General features: G+C 35.7%; 2 protein-coding genes across 2 annotated transcripts in view; one reads left to right on the top strand and one right to left on the bottom strand.

Annotated features, from left to right (window-relative positions):
- LOC117326976 (sn1-specific diacylglycerol lipase alpha-like) overlaps positions 1-11,059 on the bottom strand; it is a 63,422-nt gene extending 52,363 nt beyond the window's left edge. The window contains exon 1 of the mRNA XM_033883778.1: positions 10,825-11,059. Coding sequence (XP_033739669.1) covers positions 10,825-10,919 — 95 coding nt within the window. The 5' untranslated portion in view covers positions 10,920-11,059. The remainder of the gene's footprint in view (positions 1-10,824) is intronic.
- Positions 11,060-11,111: 52 nt separating this feature from the next.
- Positions 11,112-20,511, top strand: LOC117326975 (exostosin-2-like). The gene is made up of 10 exons (XM_033883777.1): positions 11,112-11,306; positions 12,867-13,397; positions 13,785-13,991; positions 14,322-14,514; positions 15,106-15,245; positions 15,868-16,093; positions 16,954-17,137; positions 17,776-17,845; positions 18,441-18,681; positions 19,501-20,511. Exons 2-10 carry the CDS (start codon positions 12,904-12,906, stop codon positions 19,852-19,854), a joined length of 2,109 nt encoding a protein of 702 aa, XP_033739668.1. The 5' UTR covers positions 11,112-11,306; positions 12,867-12,903; the 3' UTR covers positions 19,855-20,511.

The following is a 20,511-nucleotide window of genomic DNA, read 5'->3' on the forward strand; positions in this document are numbered from 1 at the left end:
TGACGAAACTAAGAGCAATACTGATTACAGGGTGTTTTTGCAGGCTATATATATATATATTACTCTTTATCTTCCAGAACCGGCTTCCTGTGACTTGGAAAGAACCACGCTTAATTGTGCCACTATCACAGGTACATATGGCCAACTAACATTACACAATCCTGCATCTTCCAGAACAAGAGAAAGATTTTTTATTGTTTTTTTGTAACATATTTACACACTGAGCCTCTGACCTTGAAAGTCAGCCATGGTTGTTGTGAGGACACTTTTAATGCCCGAATCACGGAAATGTGCTGGCCAGTTATGTGTATACCATATGCCTCTGGGGCTTCCAGAACAAGATTAAAAAAATCCTGAATGCTTTTAAAAGTATTTGTCACCCATATAAACTTGAAACAAGGTCAAGGTCATTTTTACATGAGTAATTAACACTGCTTGCCAAATATCATGGCTCTGGATCGTCCAGAACTTCTAAGAGAGGAAGATTCTTGATTTATTAGACATATTTGACTCCTGTGACCTTGAAACCACTCATATTGGTCAGAATCATTATTATTAAAAGAAAAGAAAAAAACCACTTTATAGCACTACATCCCACGCATCTGCTGGACAAATACCATGACTATCGATGTTTATCACTGGAGAAAAGATTCTTGAATTGTTCTAACTCATATAACCTCTGTAATTTATATAGGAACCCTTTGTAGCAATCCATATCCCCCGGAGTCTGCTAGCAAAGTACCACAATCCTGGATGCAGAACAGGTACCTAGGTACTTACTACAGGATTTCCTAACATTATGATTTTGTTTCATCAATATAATACCATTATACTCTTAAAATGTCCATGATTTTACCAATATTGATATCCCAGGTTTCTGTTGGGTTAAGTACCAAGTAAAGTTCACTCAATTAACAAATTACTGGTAATGAGAGAAAAAAACATCATTATGACTAGTAAACCAATCTGTTAATTTTGATTTATTTGTTTTATAAATAATCTTCTCCAAGGCTGTAGATAATACTCCATATACATTACCTGTATGAACCTCCTCAATATGTGCGTAGGAAATGTTTACAAATACATGTGTTACCAATTACTTTCCCTGGCAGTAAGGTGAATGGCGCATACCTTTTCTACCTAATAACTCAGATGGATCTAGCTTTTCTGAACAGGAAATGTAGTGTAACCCAGCTATAAATACCAGTCGTTTTAAAAGTTCACTCAAAGAAAATGAACCTTACATATCAGAAATGCTGGTAAATGTTTAGAAATTAAGTCAAAACAAGCTGTCAAAGCCATCGAATCCTGCAACTAGTGTCATTCGATCTTCCCTTAAGATATTTGCTTCAAATTGCTATGTAAACGTGATCTAGTGTGCAAATGTTGCCAGATACATCTACAAGCACTTAACAGCTGAAAAAAAAATATTCCAAACACATTTTGTCTTCACAAGATATAATCTACAGTATACAAATACCACTGTAGTTATATGTACTGCGATAAGGAACTGTTGGTGATAAGTCCATCATCTGTACCTCATTTAGAACCGTCAGTCCAATTAATTATACAAGTACAACATATAAATACAAACAAAAATGCATAAATTCCTAACACCGAAAGGCATGTCAACATCTGGCATACTGCACTTATTGCTTTGTGATAGGATTCTGTGGGGACTGAAATGGAACTCGCACACACACTCCCTACCTGTGTTGTTTTGTGTTTCTCAGGAAGCTGAGAAACGGGCCTCCCGTATGTTGTTCAGTGTGGTAGACACCAACTACTACAAGGAGACCCGGGCCTCAAAATGACCCTGGCTGTTCATGGGGTGATAAACATAGCAAACAAACAAACAAACAGGATTAAAATGTAACAAGGAACTGACAAGACAAACAAGTGATAGCTATATATAGAAGATATATAATTTATTAATTACCTTCATATCAATAAATCATACAAAGTGTTGTTCTTTTCATGAGTCAGACAACAGTTGTCTCGGTAGATAGCTGATCTTTCAATGCAGGACATTTTGATTTGAGGCAAGGAAAAATCCCTAGCAAAACAGCTCATTACTTCAAGGAACTGACAAGACAAACAAGTTATAGCTATATATGCAGGTATTTCTAGATAGGCGATTGGGTGCCGTAGATCGTGAGTTCGAGGCCCGGTCAAGGCATGAGTCATAAAATTGTCTTCCTTCGTCAATTGTGTTACAAGACATATAATTCATTAATTACCTTTAAGCTTCATATCAATAAATCATACAAAGTGTTGTTCTTTTCGTGAGTCGGACAACAGTTGTCTGGGTTGATAGCTGATCTTGTAATGCAGGACAATTTGATTTATCAGAGACAAGGAAAAATCCCAAGCAAAACAGCTCCCTACTTTTTCAGAGTAAGCAATAACAAGCTAAATTTTAAAATCTTATTGATCATTCTATTCAGACCGCAAAATTTGAGTAATCACAATATAGCTACCAAGAACAACCTACATTGGACCTACAAAGATCCATTAAGTTTATCTGGAGAAAAAATGATAATAAAGAATTGTCTAAGGATGGGTAAATTGATGAATGATTCCTACCACCCACCACACATCGTAATTTTGGTCTGGAATCATGCTAAAACAATTCAAAGTTCCTGCCTGTGTCATTGTGTGGTTGGTAATTGCTTTGCATGTTCTGTACTTTTGTCACCAATGTATTTCTCATTGTTTTGACACCTTATAGCAGTACAAGGTATATAGAACACAGATGATGAGATTATCATGACCTTTAATCAGAAGAATTACTCTAGATTTAGTTTATGTCACCAAATTGGCCCTACTCTCTTGGAAGGGGCCATAGGGGGTAGACTGTACTTTATACAACATTGGGTCCCCTAAGGCTCCTTGGGATGAAATGGTACTGACAAAATTTTATTGAAATCCATTCTTTATTTGGATTTTAAATGTTCAGCCCTATTTCCCCTATTGGATCCTACTAATGTGTCCCCTGGGGGCCAGATCCTTCTCAAATAAGTCCCTGTAAAAGGATAACACAGGATGCTTCAGACCAAATAACATGAAAATCCACCCACTCATTTAGGAAAAGTAGAGATTAAGTGAAAACTGATGGACAATTGATGCTGTGCACATGGTATCTATCTCTTCTGAAGGGATTTTGGACCAGATGAGCTAAACATCCTGAATATAATGCTTGTCTAAATCATCTGAAAAAAATATCTTGGAAGGATTTTGACATTCAGCCTGTGTGATCATATAAATAAATAACTAAATCACAGAACAGGACAATTTGCCTTTGTTAACCTTCTTAATTTTTTATCTTTAATTGCATTAATTGTTTTAATGTTCCATTGCAATAGCAATATTGTTTAAAACTTTTGACACAAAACTTTTAATTATAATTAGAAGATATTAAGTCACACTGTTATGTTTATCAAAATTTATCTGTATAGTGATGCAAATAAGGAAAGTGACAATTTTTTTGACAATAAATTTGTTTCATTGCTTTCTTGCAATAATTCCAACCACCTGTTTTCATTTTGGGTGACAAATATAATATATGATATTTCCATTTTGTGACTATTATCCTTATTTTCAACATACCACTTTTGACACTTTCATTGACCTTGCTATTGTGCTAGAATACAATAACATTGCAAGGTCTTTCTATGAAACAAAGTTTGATTATAAAAGCATGATAAAAAAGAGATTTAACGGATATGGATCCTCTAGGATACAAGAGTCGCTCTGGTAGTACATGTACAGAGCAAAACAATATACAAATGTATATGGCAGGTTTTGTATAGATACATATATGCAAATATGACATTCTAAGCTGGTGTAGATTGAGTATAAGCTTGTGTAGATTGAGTACTGCTCTCCTATATATGCCAATACATGTACAGGATATAAAATTCCATGAATTATGCATATAATAATACATGTTCCGAGCTCTCAGACATGATACGGTTTTTCACGCAAGCTTTAAGCTGAATCCATAATCCTTTTTTTTGTCCATCAGATCCTAAGTACAAAGTATACTGCTGTATTTCATCAGCAAGATATCAAAATAAAACTCACAGGAAATTCAAGTTTGACTTGACTTTGAAAACAAAACTATTATACACACAGTGGGACCAGGAAAAAGCTTTGCTCCATTTTCGCTTCATCTCTCGCCTATCACGCCAACATCCGAGGTTTGATTCCCATGATCAGATGTGGAAAGCTATCGGGTCACCAGTGCCCGACCATTTGAGATTTCACTGGATCCCACTAACACTTCCAACCAGGCAAAGAACAGTGAGTCCATGCAGACTCATGCTGACTATCGGTGTACAACAATATACCCTTTAACTTAATTAAGGTTTTCATTTTTAAAACTGGTGTCATAGTGTCATGATCTAACTCCATTATCTTATTATCAATAATATTTTGAAGAGAGATCTGTATAAGCTCATAACTGAGGTTTTTCATGTGGATGTCATCAATAGTTATCCTCACCTGTGAAATCTAATGTATTTCACAATCAGTGTATATATTGTTGTAATAACATAATGTCCAACATGCTACAATGACCATCAACAAATTCCTGCCCTAATTAGCACCAAAGTCCTTATTGGATTGTGGTTTATACATTTCTCCAAAGCACCAACCACATAAACCTTTTATCATTAGAATCATTTCCTTGATGAAGCAATATTAATGCTGATCACCATTTCAGTCTACTTTGTCATTGTGACGATTAAGTAACGGTAATTTTATAATCAAAGTTCATTCTCTTACAAACTACATGTGTATTCAGTATTCATCATTAATTATACAGCATGCATGCTGCCCATAATAAAACGTATCAAATATAACGAAAACATTATCAGATGCTTTCTACTAACCCTCAGTTTTAAATCTTGTAAATCAACAACTTCACATTTCACGGACTGTGGTTATCTGCACTTCAGATCAAAACATATACAGGGTGAAAAAGAAGTTTTATCACACAGTCAGACGGTGTCACAGCACTGCACAACAGTCTATAGCAGGAACAAATTTGGATTTTCATAATGTGTGAACGAAACATAAGTCATACATAAAGAGCAAAATATCTTCCCAGTAACTGACATCTTTCTAAATGAGTATTTGCACTTGACAGAGAGTCAGTCACTTATTCAGAATATTTCAATCATCCATTAGTAATTTGATAATGAACTTCCATCTAAGTTCACTCTCCTGTGATCATGTTGTCCAATACTTAGGTTCATGAGAAAGTCATAAAGTCAACAATCGTTAGAATACATCAAGTCTATTACAACAAAAGGTGTCTACTACACACTATCAAACTTATCTAAGATCTATTAGCACAGATCCAGGCATTAAGTTTGGTCTAACTCTACCAGGAACTTAGTAGTATGTTATCTGGGATGTTTGCAGTGTGTAGCTTGAATCTGATTCTATATTATCTGATGGAAAAGTATTTAGTAAATAAGTTTTTCAAGAGATGTCTTATTAATATTCGTGAATTTCTTTTCATCTCATCCCTTTCAGCATCATTCCAACCACCTTGCCTGAACCCAATAGAACAATGGGCAATTACTCATCCAAACCCCATAGCCTGACCCCAATAGGTCAATTCCCCATCCAAACCCCATAGCCTGACCCCAATAGGTCAATTCCCCATCCAAACCCCATAGCCTGACCCCAATAGGTCAATTCCCCATCCAAACCCCATAGCCTGACCCCAATAGGTCAATTCCCCATCCTAACCCCATAGCCTGACCCCAATATCCCAATTCCTCTTCCCAACCCCATAGCATGAGCCCAATTAGGCTAATTCCTCATCCCAACCCAATAGCATATATACCAATATTAATAGCCCAATTCCTCTTCCCAACCCCATAGCATGAGCCCAATAGGCCAATTCCTCGTCCAAACACCATAGCCTGAATTCAATATCCCAATTCCTCATCCCAACTAAGCCTGAACCCAATAGTCCAATTCAATAAAGATGGTTACTGCAATAGCTTATAAGGTTGATGTCTTGCATAATTTCTGAGAAGTTAAAAACATGATTGTTAGCAGTATGAGACAAGACAGTTCACGATGACAACCAGTGGCAATTACACTGGTTGGTTCATTTTTCCTCATTTAGACATTTGGAATTTCCATACATACATACATGTACAAGACTGCTTGACCATTGTCTATGTCCATTATGTGTTACAGGTGAAGTTTGTCTTTGAAAAATAAAGACCTGGAAAATAACTTAAATCTATGAAAAGTATTATGCTATCAAGTTATCAACCCTGACTATTTATTAAAATTATGACAATGACTAATCTGTGGAAGATAGGCCATGACTGACCTGAGGATCGTTTTAACCACCAAAGCCCAGGAATTCAAATATAATAGGAATCTCCTTTGAGGAGCCTCTCAATGTCACTGATAACGTTACTGTGTGTTCAAAGCAGGTTAGAGGTCTTCAAATTCCTTAGTTAGGAAAGATAAATGTTGCAGCCTGTTACCATGTGACAGGTAATTATTATGGTGTCTAATGATAATCACTGATATTACAACAAGCCTGCTGTGATAATTACCCTAACATTTTTTCTTCATATTAATACCCTTAACATTTTTTCTTTGATATTAATACATGTATATCATTTTTCATGATTCAATTTTTGACAATTTTACCAAAAGTTTAAAGCAAAAAGTAAGTTATTTTCATTATTACTTTTTTAATGTTAAAAAATTCTCTATTATTCACATTCTTATTCTATCCATAAATATAGTGAAATGGCAACCTTTACAGTATAACAAATACCATTGTGATGGATTTTTATTGTATTATATCAGTAATTACTGTAGGTCAATATGATTATTGCATTTTACTGTGATAAACCCAGGTCTTTTAATTAAATTGTGGACCCTCGAGTTCTCAAGGAGCAAACAACACTGGGGTCAGTGGGGATACCACTAGATCCTGTCCCCATATTTTCTAGCCAGGTTTTTAGCAACAGCTATTGAATGGAACGAAGATCTATAATCTATGTACAAATGTTACATTCCTGACCGGATACACAAAATTGTTATCATTATCAGATGATGAATACTCCTACCGTTACTACGGAGGTATCAAACATAGAAATCTTAAGGAAGAGCATAATTGGACATGCATGTAGAAAAGAGCACAAATCAATTTCAGACTACACACAGACAAATATTGCCATCAATTTCAGACTACATCCAGACAAATATTGCCATCAGAAGAGTAAACAGTGTAGAAATCAAACGCTATGATCTCAAATTGATTTTTTTTTCTGGGCTACCAGAAAAACATCAAACCCATCCCTGAGTTGTGTGACAGTTGAATGACAATAGGGTGTTGTTGCTCAGCCTGCTCAGGTATATATGACACAATTATTCATAGATGTCTTCTATGAAATGACATTTTTCTATCCTCACACATAAACCAAATAAAGTATGTATCCCATGTTCTGCTTATATCTTTGTCTGCAGACCGTATTGATTTCATACGTTTTATGAACAGTAATCAAATGAAGGAATTATATTTCATTGTTCCACTATCTATTGTCTGTATACTGTCTAATGTTCGTGGGTCTCATGAACACTAAATCAAATCGACAGAATAGCCCTATCGCCTGTTCTGCTATATAATCATATCTGAGTCGCGAGACTTGGTCTCATAATTGTGTAACAGGAGAGGAGAAAATGTAGCGGCCAGACCAGCGTTCGAACCCGGGACCTCCGAACACTAGCCGGATGCTCTACCAATTGAGCTACCTTCAGGACCCAGTCCAGTCCCGCTATAATTGCTATCAAAAGAATTCATGAACAATAATGAAACGAAAGATGTCCTCTGAATTCATTATTATAGCACTATTCATCATGAAAATGGTTCAATGTTCATAACAATGACCATACATAAAAAAGCTTAAGTCTTGCTGTTCATTCTTCAAATAATGGAAATGTAAATTACTGTATTCTACCCAATAAACAACCTGTCCCTAAAATAAAGCACATTCCAACCTTTTTCAGGAAAGAGGCTGGGTGCACTAATTGAAACATTAAAAAGTTCCTTATCTCACTGATCTGCCAATATAATCTTCAGTCTTTTAAGCGTTTCGCTAGATTGTTTTCATTACAAGGTACATAAATGTATGAAAAAAATTAATTTCCCCCCAAATTCCACCTAGAAATTTATATGGTTTTATTAAGCTCTCCTCTTTTGTGTTTTATAAGCACACATTGTGCTTATTAGGTCGAATCGGTAACAGAAACCGGTAGCTGACAACATTTTGGACAACTGTTAAATGCCTCCCCTAAAGAAGACCCTAAATGATACTCCCATGGCCAAGCTACATACCTGGTTTCTTACAAAACTGAAGTGAGTTGTTTACTTTTTTAATTTTATCAAATCAATTTGTTTTGAGAGAATCAATAAATGATTGCTTTAAATTATATTTGTAAATGGTATCAATACCGTAACATGTATCAAGCTTTTCTCAATTTCATACTAAATAAAAAAAGTTTATTGAAATTCATGACAAGTTCTGTGTATTTATAATTCACATGAATAAAGAAATCCAGTATAAAAACTGAAACTAACCATTTTCGTTTTGAGACAACATAGACATTATTCTAATACATCAACCACAGTATATAATATACATGGATTCCCCAATTTCCAATAAACTCCCTCAGTCCAGGATAAAAGTTTCCCTAGCCTTGAAATATTATTCATCATTTTGCCAAAAACGCATGTGATACTTTGCTTAATATCAAGATCTGTTGAAATAATTCATAATCCATATATACGTGTAATGTGATAAAAAGACCACAACTGGTATACAGCTTCTTGGTAGACTATAATACAGGAACTGATGACCTTGACATTTACATGTAACTGCTAAAATGTTTATCTGCATTCAGCTATTGCTACCTCTGCATTATTGCCAAGAATTTTGAAAGATAATCAAAAGATAGTGATCATACATATCAAATTATGGAAAGTTGGAAACTTAATTTCATTTCAATAGATGGTCAGCATTGAATATCTTTGCATCATTGCCAAGAATTTTGAAAAAAAAAAATCAAAAGACTGAAACTATAGAGTACTAGACCTAGTAGTGTACATTATACTAAGATATTTTAAATTAGAGGTTGAAATATCTTTTAGTATCTGTATTTGGCACTATTTGCTGTGATTTAAAGTTTTTGAGGAGGTGAACAGATTACTGTGACAATCTGAGGCTTAACTTTAGACTAAAATCATTGATAATTCTTTTTTTTATGCCAATAAACCACGGTTTTCACTGTAATTCTGTTATGCAGGGTCTCAGGAACTTTCAAATGTGAAAATTAGGAGTCCAATTTTGAAATACAGCATCCAAGTTGGTCATCAGGTATGACATTATATTGCCTGAAGTAATAAAATACAAACACAATAAAATACTAGTGTCAATTGAAACTAACTGTTATTTCTTCGTTGTATGGCAGATTTTGAAATTATAATGCATCCCAAGGATGTACAGACATTTAGTTTGGGAGTCCTTTCTTCCGTCTTTCTGCATCTAAGACGTATATGAAACTTATGTCAGTGAAAACCTTGTGTGACAGTAACGTTCTTATTCCTACATGTCTATGCAAAATCCCAGTAAGGTAATATCATGTCTACTAGTATTTTTAGTTTTTGTGAACTTAAATTGTTGAACATAATCCCAAAAGGACATGGACAAACTCATCCTAGACTTATTTAGGCTATAGTCTGTTGCTAAATACCTTTACATATACATGTATATACTGTTACATCTCTTCTGTGTTAAATACTTCATGTAATATACATTTAATTTATCTTCATTGCATTAACAATAAAATATTTTGAAAGAACTCATTCAAATTCCTTTTAAATGTAAAAGACATTTGGTTTATCTTGAGAGTAAAACCGACATGTATATTAATGTAAAGATTATAACTTTTACTACTTGGGAAAAACACATATTTTCCATTTAGTTCCATTTTGACGACTTAAACATACTTCAAACGAAAGAATGCCCTTTTAAGCTGGGCATTATAGATGAGCTTGTTTTTTAGAACTATATTTTGAAGATTTGTTTAGGGAAATAAGACAGCATTTTTTGTTGACCTATATTAAATGCATTCTGGTTAAAAGACAGTGCTGCAATAATGTTTCTGGACAAAATTTCAGCCTAACCTTACATGCAAATTCAAAAAGGCCTGCCTTGGTTTTTTTTTAAATTACATTAAAAAAATATTATACCTCTGACTCGCTATGTTAGTGGTGACAATTGCATGAGCAGAGCCACAAGAACCAGTTCAAGGTACTTTTCACATTAATATTATAGTATATAAAATGCAATGCTTCAATTGGTAGTATACATCCACTATTCACCATCATCATTTCTGTCATAGTAACAGCAACACGAATAGGAAGATAATCATGATAAAACTATTCTTTAGAAATTTACAACCGACATGACATGCTAATAAATTATTCACATGAACGGCAACACATCTTTTGGATTCCAGCCGGTCCATTCGTCTAGCCAACTGTTTGCATAAAGAGGCCATTGGATTTCCAACGTTACCAATACCCTACTAGACCAATAGTACGCTCTTCAGACCTGTTAGTGTTATGAAAAAGACTAAGAAAACTCTAAATTGGGATGATTTGGCACCAAGCATAATGGTGAGAAGCATATATCGATTTTTTCATGGTACAAATGTCTCAGTTGTGGAAGAAGTAGTAAGACTCAGGTATTATACCGACAGAGCAACGTCGCTTACCAAGTCAAATGGATGGTGAGCAGGAATATCGAGGGCACCACCAAGTCGTCGGATCCGAACGACCATCTGCGTCGGAACACCACTATTCCAGGCATTTTCACTCCACGTAAAATATCCTTTCATTAGGTTACATTCCGTTCGTTATTTACGTCATTTTCCTCTTTGTTTTGAAAACCAACACCGGTATTTCCACGTTCCCTATCCATGTGTACTCCGCTTTCTCTTCTCACATTTTCCCTATCCTACAGACGACGCATTTGGTTCAACTCTCCGAGAGTTGGCGCGAGAAAGCACGAGACTTTGATTACGGAAATGCGATTGGACGGAAATCGACTTCTGACAGGATAGTTCGTCCAGCATCCACGATCGGTTTGTTTATGTAAGATTCAAACCGATCTGCTGGATAAACATATATATAATGGCAGCTCACACAAACTTTATTGTACACGAATACGGAAAGACATAGCCGATTTGGCAATGACGTGAGTATGAATTAACACTGAGACTGAGTAAGCAGTCGAGAAATAGCTTTACGTCACCATCATTGACCATGCATTCCCAGCATTTGTCGGCCTACGGGTCACACAACAATTATGTACTGATCTAACAGAGTCTATCAGGTTTTTTTTTACATGGAACTCTCTCCGTTGAAGTAGACATTCAGACCCATTCTCATTCAATCACAATGCCTGTAAAGGACTTAGCAGTACAAAGCCACTCTCTCTGCACAGGGACATGTTTGTCTATATTTAAAGAAATTGAAGAATTAATATAAATATGTAAGATATATGTAGGTATTTCTTACCATTTTCTTTAATATAAGGCTCGTTGGTTTCAAGACACATCCCCTACTCTACACATAATAAATTAAGCCCTTGTAGCAGATATAACATTCAAAAAGCTTTTATCTATATCTTAAGACTTAACCCCCCCCTTAAAAAAAAAAAAAAATGTAAAATAAAAAGGAATGGGTCAGTGTGGCTATTGTATAGTGTACGAAGATACCCAGGTTCAATTTCTGTCCAGGCACTCATCAGAAAGAAATATAATTACCTGTGTTCCTTAAAGAGGCTTACCCGCAGACGGACCGGTAAAAGGCACATCTCCGATCACTAAATAAACTTCAGTACACGTTTCTATGTGACAAAATTAAAGGCTTTCCACTTTATTTCTTGAAAACAATTACAGAATATGTATTAAAAAGACGTTTTAAAACTCAACATGAGAGGGAAATGTATGGAATATAACAGCAAATCTTCTTTGTAAATCGCCGCTGCCTTTGAAGTTATCACTGTGCACGTGCTTGTTTCTTTGATGTGTCAATCAAATAAGACTCCACTTTATAGCGGGGACTTATTGCGGGTTGCGATTAAATAAATAATATTTAAAAAATGAGGTTTTAATATCACTTTTCAGCGTTTTATAAGGAAAATAAAATAAAAAATTCAACAATTCCAACAATCTGTCATGTGTAAAAAACCTTTTTCTATTAGCCAATTTTTCTGATCTCTCTGTGGGCAAGCTCTTTAACACATAACAGTTACACTTTATAAAAGAAAATTAACAGTAAGTCCACTTATGAAAAAAAATTATTACATTAACGTCCACTTTTTAGGTTATCACTTTTGGTGCACTTTTCAACACACACCTTCGCTGTCTTATTTCTTTCTGATTCAAGTCTGATTATCCTAATGGAATTTTTCCTTGTTGTTCCAAGACATTGTCTCACTTTGTCAAACTGGCTAGTCCCTCATCGGCTACTTCTAGACTTTTTTCTAAATGATCGACTGAGTTTCAGAATCAAATCACTATTTCTCAGAAATCTAAGGGGTCTAAATATATGTCATAAAGACATGCTCTTTCAATCCCAAGAGTCAGATATGATTTTAGAGAGTCAAAAACATGCTGTCAAGGAACTACTCGGATGCCCTGAACAAGTATGTAGCATATAGTCCCAATATACATAAATTCAGTGAATTCTGAGAAGTTGTATTGATTCTTGTGAATATATCTTATTTACTTGTTTTATTTTCATTATACAGCTGTGAAAATGATGCTGGACTTTGACAACCATCAACTATGACCATGAAGGTAGCACCAAAATCTTTCTTCATCCTTCTCTTTTCAAGTTTACTTGTCTTCCTACTAATAGCAGTGTTCGTTCTTCTATGGTCAAATCAGGAAGATGTTATCTTGGAGGATAGACATATTAAACTGTTGAGAACTGAAAAGCAGACCGTTCTGTCAACAGTAATCGGAGATGTGAACCCATCACTGCGGGATACCCGTTGTACCTTTCACACCTGTCTGGAGGTTTACCACTGTGGTTACAATGATCAGAAACAGCTGAGTATTTATGTGTATCCTCTAGAACAGTTTGTGGATGATAACAATGAAGCAGTAACTCTGCCTATGTCACGAGAATTCTACGACCTTCTGGAGACAATCGTCAACAGTCCGTACTACACAGATGAACCGGAGACAGCCTGTCTGTTTGTTCCGTCTGTCGACCTCCTGAACCAGAACAACCTCCGACTGAAGGAAACCGGACAGATTCTCGCCTCTTTACCATGGTACTGTTATGTTTTTTTAGTGAATGCATGTAATAAAGGGGGGGGCCAAGTAGTTAAGGTGTCCCTGACACTTTATCACTAGCCCTCCACCTCTGGGTTGCAAGTTCGAAACCTACGTGGGGCAGTTGCCAGGTACTGACCGTGGGCCAGTGGTTTTTCTCCAGGTACTCCGGCTTTCCTCCACCTCCAAAACCTAGCACGAAAATTGATTTTAACTACCTCAGATATAAAATGTTCAGCCAATAGCATTGGATATCTAACAATTTTTTTATGATCTTTTTAAGCTTGTGGTAAAGAAAAAGAAAAAAAGTAACTACCATACATTAATATATGTAGTCGTAACAGGTCTTGCCAATATATAACTGTCCTTAATTATATCTTACACAGGTGGAACGATGGAACCAATCATTTGTTGTTTAACATGTTGCCTGGGACCGTCCCTGACTACGGGACTGTGTTGGAAGTGGACACAGGAAAAGCCATCATAGCTGGAGGTGGATTCTCCATATGGTCCTACAGACGTACATTTGACATATCCATCCCGGTCTACAATCCCCTAGTGGACCACACAAAACATCCACATAAGTCGTATTTGTAAGTCATACCCCACCCCCTGGTTTATACATGTATGGCAGTTTCTAGGTTGATAATGGATGACATGAGAATTTTGAAAATCAGAAGTAACTCCAGGTTTATCTAAATGTTAGTTCTCTTTTCTATGCGATCAGTCCTGCATATCTTTTGACCCACAGATTTAAAATGATTTTTACAGAAATTTAACCACAGGTGATGTCGCACTGATGTCATAAATGAGCTCAATTCGTTGATGAAATTGTCCCTTCAACAGAACAAGTTTTTTAAAAGTTTGGCCAAATTGACATTCCAAGAAATCACAAGAATTGAATTTTTAAATGTTTACCACAGGGAGAAGAGAAAGTGGTTCCTCATCTCGGCCCAGACAGGTCTGCACAAGGAGTACAAAGATACGGTGGCTGAGGTGGCTAATTCACACAAACATGTCCTTATCACAGACAGGTGTCCTGAGGAGGAAAAGCCCTGGAACTTCTCACGGCGATGTACGGGAGGCAGAATCTACAACTATCCAGACATTCTAAATGTGTGTGTTATAAGCATGAATAAGTTAGTTATAAACATACAACAACATGAGCTCTTATAAACTTTATAAATAAAACCCAGAAATATTTGAACTTCTCAAAAATCTTTGTTTCTAAAAACAAAATTCTAGTACCAAGTAACTTGGCTTATGTATAAGTTTAAAAAAAAAAATAAATGGAATTTTTCATGTGATTTGTACCCTTGGTACCTCAGTCTGAAATATTGAGGTATTTAACCTGTTATTTTTCAATACAGATTGACGTAATTGTACATAATGTGAATATTTGTGACAGTAAGAAATTTAATATTTTGAAAATTTTGGAATAGTTAACAATTCATTAAATGTGAAATATCTCAATTGTTCTGATACAGACCAATACACATGTATTGTGTAATGCTTTAGAATTTTTTAAATACTTTAATACTTGATTTTTCATAACACCGATATCCATTAACTATTTAAGGTAACAACATAGTAGAAGCGAACTATGTTTGTTTATCTTGAATATTACATAGAATTTCGTTGTGGTCTCAAAGTTTTTCGTCAAAGCAAGAATAGACATTAAATGCTAGAGTCCTGATGTGTTTTTAGGAGGGCACATTTTGCCTGGTGATCCGAGGTGCACGTATCGGACAAGCTGCCCTTAGTGACGCCCTCATGATGGGATGTATCCCTGTAATTGTAGCAGACAGCTACGTCCTTCCATTTTCGGAAGTCCTGGATTGGAAAAGGTTTGTATGGCAGCAAAGTTAATGGTCAGATATCATATCTTGATATTCCGGATGCATTGCTATAACTAGGCAGCATCATCTCGTCGACATGCATGTAATTTGTTTTTGCCCCGATTTTTAAAACATCATTGGCAGGTAATTGCGCTTATATTTAAATCACATGTACGAAAAAATTAAATATACCTCTGAAATATATGCTTCATGAACTGGTTACTACATAAAGGTAGATGCATAGTAAACAAGAGTTTGGTTGAACGTGTCGCTTCTGAGAGTCTCTTTTCCGGTAAAAATGGCTTTGTTCTTAAGTTACAAAATATCAAAACGAAAGCAGACGCAATATTTCAGAATTTCTATAATGTATTACTCAAACTGTATTTGGTGTATCAATTTTGAAGTTTTGTATTTTTTGCCAAAAAAACCTTTCAGTTCACGTCACATAAAAAACTATCGTTTTAATCACTGTTTAATATGAAACTTTAGACAAAATATCGCTGAAAATTCTGTCTGGTAAATTAATGACGCTCACCAGACTAAATGTCAAGAACAAAAAAATTATTTTCACCATCACTGACAAATAAATATATAATTACACATTAGTGATGTACTAATCTGTGTTATACAGAGCAGCTGTGATCGTTAAGGAAGATGACCTCGGCCAGGTGATGGAAGTACTCAAATCGTTCAGTCTAGATAAGATTTACCTGATGCGTAAACAGATCAAATTCCTCTGGGACACATACTTCTCCTCGATGAAGTCGCTCACACTGACAACACTAAACATTCTCAATGACCGCATCTTCCCTCACATCAGCCGTACAGACGAACAGTGGAATGAAATTCCTAACAAGGTATAATCATAGTCAAGCTCAGGAAACCACAGGACTGTCCATGTGTTTAACTTAAATTCTATAGTAAAGATTACATGCAAACTTACAATTGATCAGGGCTAAATATGAAAAAATTTGTCTATCAGTATGTAAAATCTTTTGGAATGTGCTTATTTGATTATCTGTCAAAAAATTACCGTACAAGGTTATAACTATCATTTTTTTCTTCCAAGATTTTTTTCATGAAGCATTTTAGTAGAGTACAATTTGGCTTTCACAAGATGGGTATTGGAAATTAAATGCAAGTGATTCTAATGAAACTCAGTAACTGATAGATACTGTTAGACTAATTTGGCAGTTTGAAATCTGTTTTATGTGTATAATTGTTTTAATAGCATATGATTTTCTGTTTGGTTGAAAGTTCCAACACTATGTCTTCATTATTGATTACATTTTGTGGTCGATAATTTCGTCAAAATTTGACATATCAAAATTAATAAAACCAATCTGTTTTGACAGAAAATCTCCAAAATTTCCCGATGCCAAATCTCCCAATTTTACAGTAAAAATGTTACCAATACATTTGTTTAATGTTGAGAAGAAGATAGGCAAGCTAAGTAATTAATATCTAAGTTACTTACCAAATCTAAGATTTCGTAAAATCAAGTGATTGATAGAAAATACATTGAAATATGTTTTTTAAGAAAATCATACTTGTTAGAATTTAGAATGACCCCACTTAATTTTTCATTCAATCAGAGAACTAAGATTGACCCCCACTTCATTTTTTATCCAATCAGAGAACTAAGATTTACCCCCACTTAATTTGTTATCCAATCAGAGAACCTAGATTGAACCTACTTAATTTTTCATCCAATCAGAATGCCGTAAGGAATCCGCTGTTCTTGCCGCTGATACCTCCAAGTAGCCAGGGTTTCACTGCCGTGATTCTGACGTACGACCGTCTCCAGTCCCTGTTCCAGGTCATTCATCAAGTTGCCAAGGTCACAAGTCTAGCCAAGGTCGTCGTCGTGTGGAACAATCAACTCAAGGAACCTCCTCCCAGTAAGAATCTGTCTTGCATATCTTTCTAAAAATAAGGATACCATTCAGTTAATTTTAGGACTGTGTGTCTGCGATGTGGAAAAATGTCAACTTTCCAGGAAAGAATGGTTTATCAAAGTCTTCCTAAAGAGGAAATTCATTCTCAAGTTCTATTTTTATTATGCTCCCACCATTGGGGGTAGGAGGCATATAGTGTTACTCATGTCGTCCTGTCCCATCCCGATGCACATGTAACTAGCTAATCTCAGAAACAGCTGATGCAATCCTCACTAAACTGTGTTTCGGGATGTCAAGTGGCAGCAGGGGCATTTATGTCTTATAGATATTTTCTATTTTTATTTGGTTATTTCCAAAAACAGACTGCGATTTTACATACCACTAAGTAATTATGTGCACATAAAAAGGGTATTGTAAATATTACTATTCCATTTTTTAAAAAAATGCTTTAATTACAAAATCAAATGATATTTTGGCTGAAATTTGCAAATCTTTTATGTTGCTTTATATTTTGAGCAGAGTTTAATGGTTTTGGTTAATAGAGTTCAACAAAGCAGGTCCTGTAGTATTGATGGTCAGACCTTGAAGCATTGATGGCCTGCAGTAAATCTACATACTGTAACTCTTCTCTCTGCTTTCAGTGTCCAGTTGGCCAGACATCGGAAAGCCAGTCAAAGTGATCAAGACTAATAAGAATATACTCAGTAACAGGTATGGAGAAAAAAACCTGCTGGATGTCTTCAGCAGTATGGTTCAGTGAGATAGCACTATAAGTCGGCATCAGTTTCACACTATCGCAAGGAGACAACCATGAACATACCACAGCCTCCCAAAACACACACAGTGACACACACTCACTACACACATGAAACTTACACACAGCCTAAGGGGAGGCTGTCCTTAAATGACCACAGATATTGATAGGTTGTTAAACAATGAAAAACTAAACTAAAACTTTAAATAGATTTAAATTGAAAACAATTATTTTTGAACTCATATGTAATCATAATTTACCTTATAGACCCTGGAAATGATATATAAGCCACTTATCAGATGCTCAAATTTCCTTTTGACTGTTATGGAGATTTTGTTCCATATTGTTATGATGAAATACATGTAGTACCAGATTTCTGTTACAATATATTTGGACCAGCATCCTAACAGATAGTGTGACTTGTATGTTGGAATTCTTAACAGTAACCGTCCTTAAATTACCATAGCTGTTGATTGGCCTTTGAAAAATACAAAACCAAACTTAGACCAAATTACAGTTAAAACACATGATATGAAGAATAATATTTTTCAGGTTTTTCCCGTATGATGAAATTGAGACTGAATGTATCCTGGCACTCGACGATGACATCATTATGTTGACGGCAGACGAATTAGAGTTTGGATATGAGGTTTGGCGGGAGTTCCCAGACCGTTTGGTTGGTTTTCCATCCAGAGTCCATGTTCTAGATAACACCACATCAAAGTGGAAATACGAGTCAGAGTGGGCCAACAACATCTCGATGGTCCTGACCGGGGCAGCGTTCTACCATAAGGTGAGTCCATCTACTACATTCCACTTACAGGGGGCCGTGGTGGTCTAGTGGTTAAAGTTTCCCGACACTTTAACACTAGCCCTCCACCTCTGGGTTGCGAGTTCTAAACCAACGTGGGACAGTTGCCAGGTACTGGTGGTTTTTCTCCAGGTACTCTGGCTTTTCTCCACCTCCAAAACCTGGCACGTCCTCAAATTACCCTGGCTGTTAATAGGACGTTTAACAAAAAAAAAACATTCTACTTACAAGTTAGAAGATGAACCGACTCTGCAAACCAGGGCATAAACAGCATTTAACACATTCCACCACTAAATGTGAACAGATATTAATGGTGAATTATTCATGTAAGCTGGCTATATCAGGTTCTGGAATTTCAGTAAATGCGTTAATAATGAAATTATTAAATAACTTAAAAATATTCAAAGTTTTCTCTCAGGATTATTTAGGGCCCATTCCAAATTGAAATGATTGCATATTTACTAAAATTTATGGTAAATTTACTTTCCAATTTATCGAGACTGTTTTCGTTTTTGCGGTCCAAACAGTTGGACCGGTGTTATTCGTTTATGAAGTAAAGACAGATCTGGTGATTTTATATTGTTTTCAGACGAGCCGTGACAAAGACTTCCAAGGCCTGTATTGACATTTGCAGGTCCATCAAGATATATGTTTGAAATATTACATTTAAAAACTGACAAACGGGTTTGTCCGCATAATTGAACAGGCTGATATGACCCTCGTCCCCTATAAGTGCAGAAGTATGCTGTATGCTGTCTTCTGTATACATATAATAAGAGTATTTGCCTCTTGTCTTTGCAGTATTTCAGCTATCTGTATTCCTTCCACATGTCTGAGGTTCTTAAGAACTGGGTTGATGAGCACATGAACTGTGAAGACATTGCCATGAACTTTCTCATCGCTAACATCACCGGAAAAGCTCCGATCAAGGTGACGCCCCGTAAGAAGTTTAAGTGTCCAGAGTGTACAAATACGGAGATGTTGTCCTCCGACCTCAGCCACATGGTGGAACGATCCGAGTGTATCAACCAGTTCACGAGCATATACGAGGCCATGCCTCTCAAGATTGTGGAATTCCGAGCGGATCCGGTGCTGTATAAGGATGATAATATCCCAAATATTCTCAAGAAGTACAACGATATAGGCAGTTTATGATGCTGTAAAAACAGCAGACGACAGCTGTAACAGTACATGTATAAAGTGTATGTTCCAGATATTATTTCATATGAAAATTTTCACTTTAAGTGCTGTTTCTTGAAAACTTGTCTTTCAAATTTGTATTTAACAAAGTCAGGAGAAGTGTGTGGGCTACAAAGAGAGTTTGTGTTGAACTTTAAGATTATATTGTCCATGCATGAAAGTCTGAATGTTTCATTGAAGTGTCCCATTCTCATCGCTAAATTTCTTACTTTCTGTCACAGTTCAGTTTTCGGGGGAATCTCATTAATAGTTAATAGCTAGGAGGGGATTCTCTTTTCACAAGGTGCTAAAACCATCTAGTCTTCAATCATTATATTGTGTGAAAAATTAAATTCTTTCACAACGAAAAAATCTTTTCTTTACATGAGGGTATCGCAGAGATATCTCAAACCAGAGAATGCCATTTTTTATTGTAGAGGCTTGGTTCAGGCTTTCTTCATTAAAGCCATGATATTCGAGAATCTCGGACCCAGATTTGAGATTTTTCTGCTGTATTACTTGAACGGTGTTGTTCAATACGATACTCTTCTTTTCTAAGGAGAGTAGCATATATTGAACACCCTTGGCTAGCGACGTTGGTGTAATCATAGCATAGAATTATCTTTTCTGCTC

This window comes from Pecten maximus, chromosome 5 (assembly GCF_902652985.1).
Source record: "Pecten maximus chromosome 5, xPecMax1.1, whole genome shotgun sequence".
NCBI lineage: Eukaryota > Metazoa > Mollusca > Bivalvia > Pectinida > Pectinidae > Pecten > Pecten maximus.

What these genes read in the sequence shown, in the direction of transcription:
- LOC117326975 (XM_033883777.1), top strand. Translation starts at nt 12,904, where the DNA reads ATGACCATGAAGGTAGCACCAAAATCTTTCTTCATCCTTCTCTTTTCA. An exon ending in ATTCTCGCCTCTTTACCATG is followed by an intron (nt 13,398 to 13,784) that starts GTACTGTTATGT and finishes TATCTTACACAG; the next exon opens with GTGGAACGATGGAACCAATC. An exon ending in AAGAATATACTCAGTAACAG is followed by an intron (nt 17,846 to 18,440) that starts GTATGGAGAAAA and finishes AATATTTTTCAG; the next exon opens with GTTTTTCCCGTATGATGAAA.